General features: G+C 48.6%; 1 protein-coding gene across 15 annotated transcripts in view, besides 1 other annotated feature; it reads left to right on the top strand.

Moving 5' to 3' along the window:
• Positions 1-6,963: 6,963 nt before the first annotated feature.
• The window catches only part of Mvb12b (multivesicular body subunit 12B), a 157,994-nt gene continuing 145,323 nt past the window's right edge, over positions 6,964-19,634 (top strand). For 8 of the 15 annotated variants that reach the window (XM_030252116.1, XM_006498373.1, XM_006498370.1 and 5 more), the window contains exon 1: positions 6,969-7,590. In XM_030252116.1, coding sequence (XP_030107976.1) covers positions 7,516-7,590 — 75 coding nt within the window. In that variant the 5' untranslated portion in view covers positions 6,969-7,515. Of the gene's footprint in view, positions 7,591-7,841; positions 8,125-8,166; positions 8,517-10,654; positions 19,162-19,634 lie in introns of those variants that run through there. The other 7 variants (NM_175184.4, XM_030252114.1, XM_030252112.1 and 4 more) reach the window with 7 other exon arrangements.
• Positions 16,071-19,580: an enhancer, noted in NCBI's record as "VISTA enhancer mm716". NCBI's record gives its function as "enhancer in: limb[3/8] | trigeminal V (ganglion, cranial)[4/8]" and the evidence as "EXISTENCE:transgenic organism evidence [ECO:0001131][PMID:17130149]".

Genomic DNA, 19,634 nt, shown 5'->3' with positions numbered 1-19,634 from the left:
CAGAAGACCTGTCTATTCTTTCCTGCTTTGGTATTGGACATTCAGCTCTCTATTGACAGGTGACTGTTTTTATACAAGGTACAAGAGACTATCCTTATAGTCGTTCTTCATGAGACATCTTCCTTATGAGACATCCTCCTTATTTCTAGGGTCTCTGAGTGGGACCCAGGGCTCTCTAATTAGGCATAGATCAGTGGCTTGTGAGCTCCAGAGACACGCCAGCCTCTACCTCCCCAGTGTTGGGCTTACAGGTGCAAACCATCATGCCAGCCTTTTATGTGGGATCCGGGACTGAACTCAGGTCCTCACACTCCCATGACTGAGCCATCTCTCCACCCTCATAACCATCTTCTTAATTAACAAAATACCAAGGTATGGAATGCTTACCTTAGCTTGTTTTTTTTTAAAGTAATATAACTTTAAAAATGATTAATCTGTCATTACTAAACAGGGTATGTCTAATATTTTCATAGCATAAGCAGTAACAAAATGTGCTTGTCAATTTCGAGGTGTGGTGGCGCACGCCTTTAATCCCAGCACTCGGGAGGCAGAGGCAGGCGGATTTCTGAGTTCGAGGCCAACCTGGTCTACAAAGTGAGTTCCAGGACAGCCAGGGCTATACAGAGAAACCCTGTCTCGAACCCCCCCCCCCTAAAATGTGCTTGTCAGTCTACTTTGAATAAAGTTGTGGACATGAACGAAAGGTGTGCTCATTTTAAAAGCTGACACCTCTCCCTATGCAAATGCTTACTAAGGGACTGGCACACGGAACATATTTATGTTTGGGAAAACCAAACAGATCTGGCCTCTACCTGTTTAGTGGATGGAGCTTTCAATCTGGAAAAAGGTCTGATTGCAGAATAGGAAAACAAATCTTTGTAAATTAGTGTGAATGATAAGTGGGAATGAACTAATGCAGTAGGTAAATAGAGACCTATTTGACAGACGAGAAGCAAATGTTCCAGAGATTGGTGTGTAAGCTGGGAGCTCAAGGCTGCAGACAGAGACACTTTAGTCCATTAGTCCAGAAAGAAATCTTGGACATTTCAAGACCTCAGAGGAAACCTGTCTGGCTAGAGCAGCTGCCTAAAAGAACACAAGGTCTTGGCAGGGTGTGTCTGAGCATTAGAATTGTATTTTATTTCATTAGAAGTTATTAGAGGACATTAAAGCAAGGGAGTGACCTGTCACATGGTATTCTAACATCCTTTAATTATTGATTTGGTTGTTATCTTCCACTGTTGTGACAGGAGCAAAGCCAAGAAATTCATCAGTTTTTGGAGTGGCACATAAGGTGGTGGCCTGGAATAGGATGCATGGAAACACATAAACTTGTGTCGCCCGTTTGTATTGAAGTATATAAACAAAACAACGACTAAGAAGAGAATATTTATCAGTGAAATTCAGAAAAGTATGTATTTTCTTGGGGCCAGAGAGATGGAGCAGCAATTTAGAATGCTTGCTGCTTTTACAGAGGACCTGAGTTCAGTTCCCAGTCCACATTGGTCTGCTCACATCCACCTGGATTTTCAGCTCTAGGGGATTGGATGCCCCCTGCTGGTCTCTCTGGCCATTTGAGCGCGCACACATCTACACACCTAAAGTATATATTCCTACACTAGTGACCTATGGTTATATTTGTCTGCCAGAGTTTTACATTGTATTTAATAGCTGTTAAAACAATATCCCCTTATAAACACCTCCATGTGAGACCCTTCCCCAATATTTATTTACCCAGATATACTTTTCAATGATTTTGCCATGGTTTTTCACACTCCATTCTAAAAATCCTACTGTGTTTTGATATAGACTCATGCATACATAAGTTGAGCTGGGAGATACTTTGCAGTGTTGAGACCTCCTTCCCAGGAATGTATGAGGTTTCCACTCATGAACATCTTCTGTTACGTCCTTTAGTGAGGCTTTATTGTTGTCTTTATATGGACTTTGCCATTTCCCATAATGCTTGTGATTAGCATGCACCGCATACCTACTTATCAATAGTATGAACATAATATCCTACCGCACATTGTCAATGGTAGTCACTAATATGTTGTGTTGTGTATGGGACCTCTCTAGCATTGCCTTTCTGCCATCTAGCCTCCTATAAACTGATGCATAGAGGAAAAGGAAATGGGACATAAAAACCCTGCCCTCGGTGCTGCCAAAGGGGCCTGGCAAGTGTGGGTGTTGCTCTGGAGCCAAGTGGACTTGCGTTCTTTCCCCTTTAACTCGACAGATTCATCTCTGTAGTTTCAGGAGTAACGGGACAGTGACACGCCCATGCTGAGAAACAGTTCTGCTCAATACTGAAAGCTTATGCAAAAAAAATTCTGTCTGCAGTCAATTCAGAGCCAAAACAGAACTCAGAGCCATCTGCTTTGGTTTTAATCCCTTCACCAGCTCACTAACTCTTCCAGCCTACTGCACCACCCCGCCCCCCACTAGGGTGAGAGGCTGGAAGTCTCTCTCTATAGAAGAGAAAGCAGACCACTGTGTTATCTTAAGATGGTCCACCTTAAAGATGTCTGTAATGTTTTAAGTCGATGCTTTTGAGCTTTACTCTTAGGGTCACGAGCCATGAACACACCAGGAAAAGGTTCTCTGCGTCCCCGGGATCCTCTCAATTACTTCTCTTATTTTATTGCATTCTTTTTACTAACACATCCTGTGTTCTTGTTTCTGACTTCAGTGAGAACACATCCAGTGTTTTGCCATTAGATGTGTATGTTGATGGCTTCTGATAGATTAACTTTTCCATGTTAGGATGTATAAATGTGGCCAGGTATGGTGGTGCATGCACATCTTTAGTCTCAGCACTTAGAAGGCAGAAAAGGACAGCTCTCTGTGAGTTTGAGGTCAGCCTTGTCTACAAAGAGAGTTCAAGGGTAGCCAGAGCTACAAAATGAGACCCTGTCTCAAAAAACCAAACCCACCACAACAAAAACCTTTGGATTTTTTTTTTTTTAGTTTACTGTTTGTTTTGTTTTGTTTTTAATAAGACAGTGGTGTTGAAATTCATTAAGTACTTTTAAAGTATCCATTCTGGACTGGAGAGATGGCTCAGGCTAAGAACACCTGCTGCTCTTACAGAGGACCAGGGTTTTGTTCCCAGCATCCACCTAGTAGCCTACAACTACCTTTAACTTCTAATGCCCTCTTCTAGCCTCCATTGGCATGGTACACATGTGTTGCACATACATAATGCAGACAAAAACATGCACACAAAATAAAAATACATGTAAAAATGTACAGTATTTATCCTTTTGATATAATATCTATTTAAAATCAGTGTGATGAATTTTATATGTATATATATTAAAAATAGGGTTAACTACATAACCCTGGCTAACCTTAGAACTCTGATCCACTAGCTGTTCTTCCAAAGGTCCTGGGTTCAATTCTCCAAAAACCACACAGTGGCCTGTAGCTGGACTTTTGGCTGCTTTATTGGGTACTTTTACCTACTGCAATCCTTCCAATCCAACTCTAGGTTGGAGAGAAAGAAGGATAGAGGGGAAAGGGGATGCTGATATCATTAGACTACTTCCTGCTGATTAGAAGTGAAGTGGAAACTTAAGGGTCCGTTGGAAAGTCGGTTGGATGGTGTTTTGTTGGGGCAAACATGTGAAGGAACAATTTGCTGAAGCAGACACAGGAGAGAGGATGTTCTGCTAAAGCAAGCACGTGAAAGGACTCGTGATGAGGGATTCTTCGCTAAAGACACACGTGTACTGGTCTGCCTTACACTGCATAGTTGAGTTGCATTTGTCAGGACTTCATGGAAAGAAATGCACCAAAAAACCCTCTGGTGGTGTGCTGCAGTTTGTTGCCGCTTCCAAGGACTCGAGCTGATTGGATGTGTGTGCTCAGTACACATGCTGAGGCAAGGCACATGAAGGACACATGATGCTTGGAGGGCATAAATAGGACTGCATGGAGTGACAGAGACAGAGCTAGGCTTGGTAGTACAGTTAGCTGTTGTAATGCTTGTGGGTCTCTTTGTTGACTGTCGCTCCCCTGAGAGAGACACAGCTGAGAACTTCTCCTGGAGTTCCTGTTGGTCCCTCTTGACTAGAGCCGAGGCTGAGGCATGGCTGTCTCTGCTAGGTCGTGCCACTGCTGTTGCTAACCTGATTCTACTGAACTGGACTGCTGGTGTGGTCTGCGAGGTGTTTGTGAGTGGATCAAGCTCCTGCTGCCTCCTGCTAACCTGCGAACTGAACTGCTCATTTCCAGATAACACAGATGGGAGTTGCTCCAAAGAATCTTTCTAAACAGGTCCAGTTCCTACCCCCAGTCCTGCCCCATCTTTTTTTTCCCACTACCTCTGGTGGGTGGTCGGTTACAAGGAAGGTTAAAGCATTTAAGATCCATCATTAAAAATAGGATTTGAGTCAGGCAGTGGTGGCGCACGCCTTTAATCCCAGCACTTGGGAGGCGGAGGCAGGCGGATTTCTGAGTTCGAGGCCAGCCTGGTCTACAGAGTCAGTTCCAGGACAACCAGGGCTACACAGTGAAACCCTGTCTAAAAAAAGAAAGAAAAAGAAAAGAAAAAAAAGGATTTGAAAAATTTAAAGTTACAATTCCCCTGGGGCAGTTTCAACTCTGTCTACTTAACAAACAGCAACCAATAGCATTCAAATAGAACCTAGTGGGGTGGGGGCAGCAGGGTTGGCAGGGAACAGAGGCTACCTTTTTTCTTCTGGGCACTGGAATTTATATGCTCTCTGAAGAGTCCCCAGAATTCCAAATGTAAACTATCTGATTCAGCTGGTGCAATCACACCCCTGCCAGAGCATGAGACAAATCATAGTGAGTTGCTGTGGACAATCTGAAGCGGCCCCATATTCTAAACCTGGGACTAAAACAGAAACATATTCCCATAACATTTCTGTGATTTAAAGAAACTAAAATTCTCACTCACAGTGGCTCACAACCATCTGTAATGAGATCAGTAAACCCTCTCTAGCATGACAGAGCACTCATAAATCATTTTTTTAAAGGAAGGAAAAGGTGGATGCTACCACACCTGGTCTGAGTTTACAGATTCCTTTTTATTTTATTATTTCTTAAGATATGTTTATTTTTATCTATGTCTGTGTGCTACGTGTGTACCCTGGATAGTCTGGAGCTGCCATGCGGGTGCTGGGAGTTGAACCAAGTCATCCAGAAGAACTCCCGGTGCTCCTAACTTCTGAACCAACTCTCCAGACCCAGATTTACAGATTTCTTAACATTATATTTTCTCTTTGTAATTCTGGACTAAATGTTGCTTGATCATAGAGCAGTGGCTCTCAACCTTTAACCTACTAAAGCTGAGAACCTTTCATACAGCTATTCCTGTTGTGGGGACCCCCAACCATAAAATTATTTCACTGCTACTTTATAACTGCAATTTTGCTACTCTTATGAGTCATAATATAAATATCTAATATGTGAACCCCACCACCCCAGGTTGAGAACCACTGTAGAAGAGTTTGAGCTGGTTTTAACAGCCAAGTGGATCAGAAAATGCTACAATTTTATTTAATAGGCAACAGCTATGTATGTATGTATGTATGTATGTATGTATGTATGATGTATGTCAGTGTCTTAGTCAGGGTTTCTATTCCTGCACAAAACATCACGACCAAGAAGCAAATTGGGGAGGAAAGGGTTTATTTGGCTTACACTTCCGCATTGCTGTTCATCACCAAAGGAAGCCAGGACTGGAACTCAAACAGGTCAGGAAGCAGATGCAGAGGCCATGGAGGGATGTTCCTTGCTGGCTTGCTTCTCCTGGCTTGCTCAGCTTGCTTTCTTGTAGAACCCAGAACTACCAGCCCAGAGATGGCACCACCCACAATGGGCCCTTCCCCCTTAATCACTAATTGAGAAAATGCCCCACAGCTGGATCTCATGGAGGCATTTCCCCAACTGAAGCTCCTTTCTCTGTGATAACTCCAGCCGTGTCGAGTTGACACACAAACCAACCAGTACAGTCAGATATGGTGTTGATTCTCATCATGGGTAGTTAACGGGTAGGCTTTGGGGAGAGCGGTTTTCTTGGCCCAGATGATTCTGGGAAATGGCTGCCTAAACAAATGAACCAGGCTTTTGTTTGTCTTGTCTTACTATGGGACTTCCCAGAAGTGTCCATAGAGTCTCCCAAAGGTGGACAGATGGGTGTCACACAACACTTACTTTGTTAGACAGCAAGCATTCTTCATAAAATCACATATATTCAGGTCTCTAGGGATTGGAACTCTGCACTTGAGTTCTTGGTGGTGTTATCTCTGTTAGATCTTGATATCAGGGTTATGATAAACCTGGAAATATGTTTTTTTTTTCTTTTGCCTGTAGCAAGTTTTTGTTGGAGACAAGGTCTCTTTTCAAATCCTCTGTGGCTTTCGGGCAACTCACTATGTAGACCAGGTTGGTGTTGAACTCACAGAGATCTGCCTGCCTCTGCATCCCAAGGGCTGGAATTAAATGGAGCACCACTGTGCTGGGCTCTGTACCAGTTAAGAACACAGATTGTCTGTTTCCTTATGGTGCGTTTGGACTTGTTATAAACCCATTTGGATCAGTGGTGTTTCTGAGTGACACAAGTACCTGGATTGTATGCACACATTTGAGAATTGTCCCCACGGGATCTTTTCCTTGACAGCCTGCTTGGCACCATTTGCTTCAGGAGCTGACTATTTTGGAAAAGCACAGGATGTGTGACTATGAGTCCCGATGCCTGAGCAAATCCAAGCCGGCTACCGTGTGATCCTCTGTTTTAAATATCCCGTTTAGCACATGTCCCCTCCAGGGCCTGCAGGCCTGGCTGTGTAGGGGCAGGTGGTTCAGGGATCAAAGGCTGCTGATGCCTCCTTTTCTTACAGCCTGAGGGTCCTGCTCCATTTCTTCCTGACTTCTGTACCTTTCCCCAGGCACTGCAAGGGCAGGCATGCTACACTAGATCCCTCCTCAAGGCTTGCCCCCAGGCCTCTGTGGGTAAATCATTTGCCCAGCAAGAGGGGCAAGCTGAGACCTGCTCTGAGAGTGGGGTCAGTCTGAGGCCCGGCTGCACCGCATTAGGTTAGCCGGATTGTGGGCAGAGCAGAGGGGATCGCCCCGGGGTGCAGTCAAGCCTACAAGGGACAGGTGGGAAGGCGTCTCTGCAAAGGGCCACTCCGGGCCTGCAGGCCTGGGTGTCAGAGCGTCTTGCAGGGACCTACAGCTGGGCTGAGCGGTGGACGAGGGGGACGGCGAGGCCTAGCAGAGCCGAGCGGAGGCCGACTGGGGGCGGGGACCGAGGGCACCGGGGGCCACAGGGCGGTGCGCTCCCGGGCTCCGCCGCAGGCTGCACGCCCCTCCCGCCCCGGCCCCGGCCCGAGCCGCTGCTGCCGCCGCCGCCGTCGCTGCCGCCGCCAGGCCGCGCCCCGCCCCTCGCCGCCGCCGCTCCCGGGGAGGCTGCGCTCGAGCTGCGGCGCCGGCTGCAGCCGCCTGGGCCCCGGGCCCGGCTCCTCCCGCGCCGCCCGGGCGATGAGAAGCTGCTTCTGCGTCAGACGGAGCCGGGACCCGCCGCCGCCGCAGCCGCCGCCGCCCCAGCGGGGAACAGTTAAGTGAGGCCCGCGCGGGAAGACGGGCGGGGACGGGCGGGCACGGGAGGAGCCGGCCGGGCCCAGGCCTGCGGGCGGCTCGCCCAGCCCCGCGTGGGGACAGGCCCCGTGAGGGCGGCCTCCGCCCGGCGCGGTGCCGCAGGCTCTCGGGGGGCTCCGGCTCGGCCTTGCGGCGGGAGCGAGCTGGGGACTCGAGTCGCAGCAGCGCTCCGAGGGTGGAGCCAGGTGAGGGGCGACGATCTCCACCGGGGCACACGCTGGGGACAGTTCCCTTGACTCGCCTGGCCTGGGGTCCGGCTCTCAGCTGTCACGTGGGTGCGGATGAGCGCGCACCTGACCCTCAGACATCATTACCTGGGGGCACCCGAACTGTAGGGCACCTGTCTGCAAGGTGACCAGCCATCCAGGAAGCGTGGTGGGCATGTTGATTAGCCTCCCCTTGCAATGACTCCAGCCAGGGCAAGTGAAGCCCAAGGGACTGATTAGCACCGCACCAGGGACCACATCCTCAGAGACAGACACAGTGAATAAGGTAGAGCCAGGAGCATCTTTGTTTTCTTTGTCTTTAGCACACAGCTGTCCCTAAATTATCAGCCTGTTTCTTCTGTCCCCTGACCCCAACGACCTGTTCAGCAAGACAAGGCAGGCCCAAGGCAAATGGCCATAGCCCCTACTCCCTGCCCCCACGGGAGACCCAGAGCGCCTGGATTTCAGCCACATTGGCAGACAGCAGGCAAGGCTCCTCTTTCAGGGCCTTTGTCTCTGGTGATGCCTTGTTGGGGTAATCGCCTATGTTTCCCGACAGCTGGTTGGATCCTATCTCCCTTTAACAGGGCTGGCGAATCTTATCAGCTGCCTTGGGAAAGTTAGAAGATAAGCCCTATAGAAACCTATACTAACTGAAAAACTCCAAGCAGACAAGAGGTTAGTTACCGGGGATGGTGTCATCTTTCTTGCCAGCTGGGAAATCGTTTGGGGGTGCTTTGAGAACTTGTACCACACTCATATTTAACGGGGTCTCTCTGAGAATTACGGCTACTATAGGGACCCGGGAGATTGACTGACAGAGTGTCAGCTGGGTCATTGAATATAAAATCACCCTTTCTTGTTTACATCGCCCATTCCCTCCTCTGGTATTTATGTCCCTGTTACAGGCTAAAGACCTTTGTCGTGCCTGTATTGGTAGACCTAGACTACTCTAGAATATTATTAAAGTTAAGTTAATTGAGTTTAAGGACGAAACCCTAGCCTGTGTCTGGCTTTTCTACTCACAGTGTGTGGCTTGTGAAATGAATGAAGCCTTCTGAGTCTCCATTTTTTTTGTCATGTAGACTAAAGATATCTATTATAGGGTCATGGTGGGATATAAACGAAGTGTTTCAGGACACTGTAACGTAGTGCCCGCCTTACTGTGGTGAATTTATGAGTAAAAGCAGTTCTTTCTAGGACTTAGCATCAAACTTGTGCATGTGGGTGAGCTCTACCATTGAGCTACATTGCCCAGCCCGGTCAGCAACTACTGTTAGGCATTTTGGTAAAGAGGTTTGCTTCTTTAGTTTGTTTTTTGAGTGCTTCTTTGTAGGCATAAGAAAGGCCATCTTGGGGGAATCAAAAGCTATGCTATAGTAAACGTGGCTTGATTTTGAGGGCTTGGGTTGAGTTCTATCGCACACTTTAGACCTCAAGTGACCCTAATAAAGCACTATCCCTTTCTTGAATCCCCATTTTCTTAATTGTAGAAAGTGGCTTACAAATAATACTTATGCCATAAGCATCATCAATCAGGAAGGCCCTTGATCCTTCCAGAGGCACAGGGCCTCATGGGAATTAAGCGGGATCCAGCACTCAGCAGGCCTGCTGCTCACATGATTTGTTGCTGGGCTCAGGCCCCATCAGAAAAAGAACTCAGGGATATCTTGAGTTTGTGTGTGTGTGTGTTATAAGACCACATGGCCATGTGAAAACAGTGGCTGGAAGCCTCCCAGGGCTTAAGGAGCAAGGGAGAACCCCAAAACTGAATTTCTGCCCATTTCACGGCAGATCTGCTTCACAGGATCAGAAGCCAGTGGCTTGGGTCCCTCTGCCGTGGCCGGTTAGAAGTGTTCCAAAGAGCATCAGCCTCACCACACAGCCACATGATGATGGTGCTGGGGTTGAGTGTGGGAAGTGTGGAGTACAGTTGGCACAAGGAAGATGACAAATGACTGCATGGCTGGATGTGGTTGAGCTGAGGACGCTGGTTACGGTCTGCGGATGGCGGGAGCCTTCTTTGCCAGTTGGGGATATGGGGTGGTAGGGTGCCTGTAGTGAACTGCTTCCTCTCTGGTCTCTGCTGTCCCTGGGGGCTCTTCCTGGCCTTGACTTCCTCTGCAGCCCCAGGGAATTGTGATTTCTCAGTGTTGTCTGCAGAGCAGGGGCTTGAGTCAGTCTCCTGCTCCAGCTGCCCAGGCGGTAGAGCCTCCAGTGGGGTGTGTATGACATTACTTCCTTATTGGGGACATCCTATGGGCATGTGTTTGGTTAGTTGACACACTCCTGGCAAGATGCTAAGCTTGTCCTGGCAGAAATATGAGAGCCCCATGGGCCCAGATCCCAGGGCCACACACAGGAGCTTAGTGTCTCAGCTTCCTTGAGGAGGGAGGGCCCTCTAGTTGGCCTTCTAGCTGGGACTTTTTTTCCTAATACATTCTGTGTTCTTTTTATCTGTAGGTACAGATAGATGTGTGCTTGCCACATCCACTCTTTTAAAAATAAGTAAATAAATAAATAAATATAAACAAAAAACCCCAACTAGATACTGATCAGGACAGAATGTTCAAAATTAGATACTGATCAAGACAGAATAGTCACTTAAGTAGAGAGACACATGATTCTTTTTTAAAATTATCTTTGTGTGTGATAGTGGGGTGAGGGTTACATGTGTGGGGAGGCCAGAGGACAACTTGTAGGAGTTGGTTTTCTCCCTCCACCATGTAGGTCCCAGGGATCAAACTCAGGCCATCAGACTTAGTGGCCAGTACCTTTATTTACAGAGCTATTTTCTTAGCCCATACATGAACTTGTTTTAAGTTTTTTTTTTTTTTTTTTTTTTTTTTAAGTGTATGGGGGGGGGCGGGGTAGGCAGGCTTATGCACATGACTGCAGGTAACTCTTTGAGGCTGGAGTTACAGGTGGTTGTGAGCCACCCAACTCAGGTGCTGGGAACCAAACTTGAGTCCTTTGTAAGAGCAATCTTAACCACTGAGCCATTTTTTCTGCTCTTTAACATGAGTTCTTTTTGTTTTGTTTTGTTTTGTTTGTTTGTTTTTTTCGAGACAGGGTTTCTCTGTATAGCCCTGGCTGTCCTGGAACTCACTTTGTAGACCAGGCTGGCCTCGAACTCAGAAATCCGCCTGCCTCTGCCTCCCCAGTGCTGGGATTAAAGGCGTGCGCCACTACGCCTGGCATAACATGAGTTCTTAATGGGCCCAATAAGCCTGAGGAGTTTGTGAAAATGCAGCTTCCAGGACTCCATCCCCAGACTTCACTGAGGCAGAATCCCTAAGAAAGGGACTCTGGAACCTGTGTACTTAGTAAGCACATTTGGGGTGTTCTATGCTTGCTGAAATTAGAGACCCACAGTTCTAGATGCTTTTAGAAAAGTTTTACATGTCAACAACATAAACTTTACCAACGTAGCCAGTGTTAACAGATCAGAGCCGGCGTAGTCACACTGTTTTGCAGCTAATCTGTAGAGCTTTTCTCGCAGCGTGTGTCTGTGTACATCAGCATGTGTGTGGAAGCCAGAGGTCAGCCTTGGGTGCTGTTCTTCAGAGCCACCCACCTTGGGGTTTGGAGGCAGGTTTTCTCATTGGTCTGGGTCTATGATAGTTAGGCTAGCATGGCCAGATGGTCCAGAAAGTCTCCTGTCTCTGTCTCCTCAGTACTGGGACAACAGTGTGTGTTACCATTTCTTGGTTTTTATTTATATATTTACTTATATAAAAATATAACTTTATTGTATTGTGCGTGTATGAATGTTTTGCTTGCATGTATGTCAATGTGCTGTGTGCATCCCCAGAGGATGGAACCCACAACATGCCCTGGAACTGGGGTTGCAGATGACTGTGAGCTACTGAACCCAGCTCCTTTGGAGAAGCACCTGCTACAACCAGGTGTCCTCAGACAGGGAGGACTCTGCACCTCTTTCCCAGTGGCTCCATGCTCACTCTGGACCCTCCCAAGAACTAGCATTGTTCTGCAGACAAGGAAGAGACAAAAGGCACAGCCATTAAAAAGGTGTGCCCTTTACAGCTGAGCCATCTCCCCAGCGACACCACTCACCTCTGTCTGGCTTTTTGACTGGGCTCTGGGGACTAAAATGAGGTCCTCTTGTGTTTTCAAAGCTGAATCATCTCTCCAGCCCTAATCTCCCGACCCTTTTTAGCTTGCAAAGTTGAAATCGTTAAACAAGTCCCTTTCTTAGGGCCCCTGACAACCTCCATTCAATTTTCTGTCTCCCTGGGTGTGGCCTTGCTGGGAGTCTGATGGAGATGGAGTCCTAGGATGTGTAGATTTTTCTGACTGGCTTAAGTTTACTTAGCACAGTACCCTCACAGTACTGGCTTAAGTTTACTTAGCACAGTACCCTCACAGTTCATCGTGTTATGGATGTCCGGGCTGAATGATGCACGATTGGACGTATTGACTGCATTTCACTTACCCATTCAGCATATTTTGGCCATTGAATTAGGCTGTTCTGACAATTCTTTGTTCAGTTCTTTGGGAGTATATAGTTAGGAATGGGTCATATGTGGGGACGTTATTTTTAATCCTCAGGGGAATTAGCATACTTTTCCCCCATAAAGCGATGGCTGCTGTGTACACTCCCACCGATAACATCAAAGCTTCTGATTTCTCCACATCCTCCCAACGTTTGTTACCCTCTGGGTACTTGCTTTTCTTCCTGGAGGTATCCAGCAGGATGGGTGTAAGACACTTCACTGTGGTCTGGGCTTTAACTGGCATTTCCCAGGGAGTTCCTAGTTGAACATCTTCTGTGCTGCACGTGGTCCCCGCATCTCTCAGCCTTGGAGAAATGCTTGTTCAAGTAATTTAGCCACTATAAATGAGTAAGTTGACTCTTGCTTAGCTCTTTATAGATTTGGATATAACTCCTCATCACATACTGTGAGCAGATATGGTTGGCAAATAACTCCCTTCATTCTTCAAGTTGCCTTTTTACTCTACAGAGTGTGTTCTCTGATACAACTTTAGATGTTTTATGCACCTTGTAATCCCATAGAGAAAATATACCGAATCCTCCCGCTTCTGTTGGTGAAAACTCAGGCCTGTGTTGATTGATTTGTGTCGAGCCACACAGCTGTGAGTGTCTGAGCTTCGATTGGTCTTCTGGTCTGACTCCATCCTATGCCCTGCTGGCCATCCCTACACTAGGAACCTAGGAAGCCTGGGGAGGCTTGATGGAGGCCATGTAGGCGGGAGAAACATAGAACTGAAGTCTTGGTATCCTGCTTTGGACCAAGCATATACCCATTCCCCTATGCACACTTGCTTAGCCTGAGGGATAGGCGGCAGTGCCGTGTTTTAAAAATGGAGTTTAGTTGGATTTGTTTTGGCATTTCATAAACTTGTTTCATAGCCCATCTGTTGCTTGCTGTGCCCCCAGAAGCCCATGCTTGTTCATACCACTGTGCCACCATCCCCACCTCTGTCTCTAGGGAGGCCGGTTCTTTCCTCTGAAGGAGGTGTCTCCTCATTTGCAGCCCCTTGCCTTGGGGATATTCCCTGTAGCCTGGATTCACACCTTTCTGCTGCTACTAGCACTGGGGAGCTTCTCTTGGGCTGCATTGCATTATTCAGTCTCAGCTCAGACCCAGAACCTGGGTAAGGGCTGCTGTTTGTAGAGGGACAAGCTCCTCAGGACATTCTCCTTGCAGCCAACGGGGACACTCTGAGCCCCTTCCAGGCCCTCGTACATCACCACTGCATCAACATCCAGACTTTGCCAGAGACAAAGTCACAGAGACTTTGCAGAGCTCCTCCCCTTCACACATGGGGACTTCTGGAGTTCAGTTTGTCCTTCTAGGACTTCAATGACCCTGCCGGGGGTCCCATGGAAAGGGGCCAGGTAGGCTTGCTATCACTGTTGCTTCTGTAGTGTGATGCAGTCTCCTTAACCTACTGAAATTTGGGCAGTATTTGAGAGGGCAAGAACTTCATTCACTCTTTATTCCTACATAGACCATGCATTGAGCACCGACTCTCAGCATGGTGCACATAGCATGTCTTTGAACAACGTGAGGGAAGCGTATACCCTGAGTAGCAAGGCTGTGTCTACACTCATCCTTGTTCATGCTTGTGTATGTGGGCATATGTGTATGCTAAGACCTACGCTATTAGAGCTCTGGGTGATGGCATTTGTCTGCATGGGCAGTTGGAGAAGGCTTGGGAAATTTTGAGAAGCGCCTGGCATGTTGAATGGTGGGGGTAGGTGTCTATGGAAGACAAGCTGGTACTCATGGCTGACCTGTGATCAGGAGGCAAAGGATAGGGAACTCGTTCTGAGATTCTTCTCAATGGAAGGTCACCTTCAAGTTCATTTCATTTCATTCATTCACCGTTTGCTTATCAAACATATAATAAAGACCAACCTCTGGGTTCTTGAATTGCATGTAAGGACCAGCAGTTTTAGCCTCAGCAGAGACCCTCTGCAGCTTCTTGGGCGCCTTGCCCCAGTCCCTGGCAGCTCCAGGAGTCTGATGCTAATATGGGGCTCAGGGCTGTTGGTTTTAGCAGCTTCCAGGAGACACTCCAGGATCCCAAGTGCAGGAGAACATTCCTCTCTTCCTGGCTGTCCACAGGTGCCTGGCCCTGTTCGGGAGGGAGTGTGTGAGGGTGTGTTGAGGTGAGCCAAGTTGGCGGTGCCAGTGGGATATGCGGGGAAAGTCAGCCAGCAAAATACCGGGCACACCCCTGAGTTTTAGGAGAGAACTGGAAGGGCCTTGTGGGGTCTGTCAGCTGTCAGATGGGCTGATTGGATTGATGGGTCTACTAGAGAAACAAGATGGGAAAGCCAAAAAGGATATGGAATGTGGGAGCCCATCAGCCTGACACCGAGGTGACAGCATTTGTACTCTGACACTGGCCACCAGGGCAATGTATGACTTAATTATCCTATAGCACGAAGCATAAAAGGACCTCCTGCTCTTGTGACCTCCTGGGATGGTTTTGTTTTCTGGCCATTTTCCTTCTGTCAGGTTCCTCCAGTGTGGTAGACCAGGTTAGACCTGATAGGAATGGGCAGGCTCAATCCTTATTTGCTGCAATCATAAATAAGGCAGAATGAGGTTCACCTGTGTTCTGGTGGCTCTCTACCTTCCGGCTGTGTTCTAGGGCTTGCACAGATCTGGGTTCCTTCGGGCAGCTTTGTCTGGGCAGTGCTGGAAGCTCCATCCTACGTTTGCTTTCTGAGAGAGTCTGCCCTGTGTGCCTCATGGGACGTATGTATGGTCCTCAAATGATTAATCTAAGTGAGAAAGGTCTGATTAGATTGGGTGCAATTGTGTACCAGACCCTTCCATTAGGAAAAACCCAGACCTTTACTGGGGGAAAGGGAAGTGCATTGTTCGTTTCCCAGCTGGAAAATTCTGTGACCTAGGAGAGCTTAGAAAAATGTTGCTATCATTCCCTGGTATCAGGACAGCCCTCCCAATAGTTAGTGGCCTGCTGCTACCTGCCTATTCTATGGCGATTGCCCCAGGGATTTGACTTCTGATGGGTCACCACCAACTTAGCTATGCACACACCCAGGTGCAGGTGAACCAGGCCCTCTCTTGAGGTTCTACAGCAGAGGCCTTCCAGCTGTGCACTCTCTGATTGCTGGCTGCACACACAGCCCTGGGTGTTTCCCGGCACCTGGTCTCAGCTTGAAGCCTCCAAGTGAGGTAGGTTCTATACCTCTGTGTTCTGTGCAGTGTGGCATGTTGAAGATAATGGCTGTGCCTTTTGTCTCTTCCTTGTCTGCAGAACAATGCTAGTTCTTGGGAGGGTCCAGAGTGAGCATGGAGCCACTGGGAAAGAGGTGCAGAGTCCTCCCTGTCTGAGGTCACCTGGCTGGAGCAGCAGCTTTCCTGGGGAGAGAGTCTGCCTCTGTGGCCTCGGAGTGGGAAATGTCTCCCTTTCCTTTCCTGCCCCACAAGCAGCAGGGTATGGGCAGTTTGTGTCTTTGGTGCCCTTTGAGCTTGGACCCCAAGCAGACTGGACACAGATCATCCTTCTGTGGGGACTTAATGAAGCCACTGGTTTCGTTATTTCAATTACAGTCGTCCAGTTTAACCTGAAGTCCCCTCCCACTTTGGTACTTTGAAATGACTCTTTTCAGAAGACATGTGATCACTCCTTTAGCCCTGGTGGGCAGGTGCTGGCATTGCTTCTGAGCCAGCCTTGCCCATACTCTCTGCAGGGAGGCTGGGGTGGCAGGGAGACCAGGCCTTCTCTGAAGGCAGCAGCTAGAAGGGCCTCTGTGGAGGGACTGCATGTTGTTAGCTGGGTTTTGATTTCAGTACCGGAGTTGATAAAACGAGATAAACCCCAGGCTCACTAAGGCTGTGGAAATTAAACAGAGATGATATCAAAGTTCCCCCGAGTCTTCAGCTGTGCTGCAGTAGCTTCGCCTTCTCCGCGGCTGGGGCCCGAGGCAGCCTTTGATTCTGAAACAATGAGCAGCGTCAGTTAAGCCCAGAACTGCTGACTTTAGTGCATGGTCGCGGTAATTCTTTGATCAGCTACAAGGGAGCAGTGTGCTGTCTGCCCGCCACACTGTGAAGGGGCTTCATAGTTAAACTGTGAAGTTCACTTCTCTGTGAACCTGGGATGACAGTGTTGTTGAGGCGCTGTGCTATAGGGAACCAGGCCTCCTCCTGGCCAGTCCTCCATTGCAAATGCGTGCAGTGTGGTGTGGAGGGGAAAAGACCCCCTCCCTTGGAAGACCAAACTCACACCTTGGTTCGAAGTGCATGGCCCACACTCTTGCTTGACTCTCTTATCTTGAGGAAAGATCCCTCAGAGAGACACAGACCAGATGCCTGGAGCAGGGCTCTGCAGCCCTCAGCCTGGGAATGATCTGGTAGAGGCCACATGCCCACTCAGGAAAGGTCACTGGGGACTGACATCTGGAAGGCTACCAAAAGAGAACAGCTCAAGGTCACTGTCACCATGGCCAAGAGCAGATGTGACTCCCAAGAGCCCAGTACCTTCCTTCCTTGCCTGGCCAGTGTTGAGAATCCACTGGTTTCAGAGTGGCTCAGTATCTGCCATCCAGTCACCCAAATAGGGACTCTACTCTGGCTTTCCCTGAGACACTTCCTGTGGCCACAGCTGGATGGCACAGTGTTGCCTCTCTGCTCCCTTCCTTTAGGCCGGTTGGCCCCGCTGCTTGTGCGTGGTAATGGAGCCCCTGTGTGCTGTGGATCCTGCACACGCTAGGCCATAGATCAACCCATTCCCCCCTGTGCCGAGCTCAGATCTCCCTCATTAGGCCTGAATTTACCTCTGTCCTACACAAACATGGCCTTAGCTCATTTTTATTGTTGTAAATTATTTATGAGGGAAATGTTGAATCTCAAAAGTGAGGTGTGAGGGAAATTAATCCCAGGTTACTTTTATCTTTCTGTATGCTTCTCCCCTTTGCTTTACTTAGTGAGCTATGGCCAGAGGAAAAAAACACTCTGGCATTTTAAAATATAATTAGTGTTGAGCCTGCTTTTGCATTTGAGCAGGATGCTGGTCCCCATGTGCAGTGGACAGTGCACAGACTAGACTGTGGAGCATCCTCTGCCTGCTGTCAGCCACCAGCTGCTGGGGGTCTGGACCAAACCTCAGTTTCTGCTTATGTAAAAATAAGGCTAGCTTGAGGGACCCTCCAGCTCTGAGGAGAGTATCGGCTGATAAGGAACCTGGAAAAGCCCAGTGGATGTGCAGAGTTCTGTACAAACGTGGCCGCGGAGCCACTATGATGGAACCAGGAGTTGTTGCTGGAAGGCCCTTTGTGTCTTATACGGAGTCACCTCCTGCCTGCTGGTCAATGTCTGTCACTTGCTCCCTTACCCTCCCCTTCTAGCCCTCTGTTGGGCTCATATTCGCGGCCCCTCTTCTTCCAGGCAGAGGCCTGGCTCAGGACCCTGGGCTGCAGGGTCCCCGTTGTGCTCCCTGCCTTCCCTTCCGGCTGGAGGCTCCAGGCAGCCTGAGGAAACACGGAGTGCAAGTTAATAAATGGCCTTTTGTTAGGAAGGTCAATTGAAGTGACTGTAGAGACGCTGTTAAAAGTAATTTGCAGTCAGAAAATATGTAATTCAGGGCAAGCCACTTTGAGCGATGGACTCTGCCATGGATATCTTGGGCGTTTCTCATTAAGAGGCTCCTTGGCTGGTGGCGGCCATGCCCCACCGCCAAGTGGGCCGAAGCCCCTGGAACAGCCATTTGTCTCCGAGGCACAAAGACTGCCTTGATCCCCAGGGCACAGCAACCTGGCAACCAAGGGAGAGAGGCGGGGCGAGCTTGGAGACGACTGTGCGGGCTGAGCCAGACCTGCAGTGGGCTGGGCGAGCTGGGCTCCTGAGCTCTGAGACCAGGCTCTTTGTCTGTTTCCGCTGGAGGCTGCCCGCACGCAGCCATCTTGGAAGCTGCAGCTGGATGGCTCCCGAGGTGCATTATGGGAGCAGTAGCTCCCCTTTGCAAGCGTACTCACCCTCTTGCAATCGACAGCAAGAAAGAGAGTCGTTGTCATTATGCCTCATGGAGTGCATTGCCATTGGGGAGCATGGATCTCCCAGCAAATGCGATATTTCCTCTGTGTGTGCTCACAATCTCGCTCTTTTCTGACTCCCTCCATCCCTTCTCTTTTCCTTCATTTCTTTTTCTTCTCTTTATTCCCTGTCCCTCTTTCTCTTTCATAGTAAAGGCAGTAGGATTTTAAAATATATATATTTTTTTTTCTTCACACGTTCTTTATTAAATTCACAGCATGATATTTAACACTGGCAGGATTCGTACATTTTGCTAATGAGTTGTTAATTGCAAAACATCTTTGGTAACAGACATCAGGTACCAATATTTTTGCAAACTGCAGCCCTGTGATTTTTATCTGCCCCACCCCCCACCCCTTACAGGATTTTTCAGGGACAGAGGCATTTTGTTTAGAGATTGGCTCAGAATTGGGCAGGTGCAGCTATTTAACCCTAAACCCATATTGGGGTCACAGGTGTGGAGTCACCTGATAAATATTTACTCAGTACCTACTGGGTGCTAGAGCACTAAGCACTGAGCCGCCCTAGCTAGATAAAAGCTGCCTAGAAAATGAAAATTCAGGAGAGGAGAAAGAGGTGCAGACCGGTCTCCACCTCTTGCCCCCGACCTGCGAGGTGCCAGGCACTGCCAAGTCCTAACCAGCACCACGTCTGTTTCCAGTGTACTCTGTAGGTTCCGCTGACTAAACAGGAGACCTGCATGCAGCGATTTGATGGTTCCTGTGAGGTGGGCTACAGACAGCCTGAGTGGCCAGCGCTTTTTGGTATGAGTCTGAGGAACTCGAATGTGCCTCCCGCTGCCTCTTCAGGCAGGATGTTTGTTTTAGAAGCTGTAGCTTTGAGAGGGCAGCAGCCAGTAGGGCTTAATTGCTGTGGAGCAAGGTGGGACTTATTTCGTTCTTCCCCACCGCTTGCCCAGTAACAGTGCTCCATATCAGGTGCGGAGGGTTTTATTTGGATTCTGGTGCACAGCCACTCAGGTGGCCAGGCGTTCAGTACAGCTTTCCGTACTTCATCAGCCTCCTCCGCTGGTCCTGGGCAGAGGCAGCGAGCAGCAAAAGGTTAATTCCACGCATGTCTTTTCATCCAAGTGACCAGTGAGAATTAGGATCACAGTGCTTAGCTTTGAGTAAGAGCCACTTGACCTGGAGGTTAAACTAGACAAAGAAGAGGGCCAGACCTCTAGTGCATGGTGCCTCCCTTCTGGCCAGCTCAAGCCAGAATGCCCTTAAGAACC

The sequence above is a fragment of the Mus musculus genome, chromosome 2 (assembly GCF_000001635.26).
Source record: "Mus musculus strain C57BL/6J chromosome 2, GRCm38.p6 C57BL/6J".
NCBI lineage: Eukaryota > Metazoa > Chordata > Mammalia > Rodentia > Muridae > Mus > Mus musculus.
Note: the sequence above shows the minus strand (reverse complement) of the source record. Positions and strands in the feature narration are given on the sequence as shown.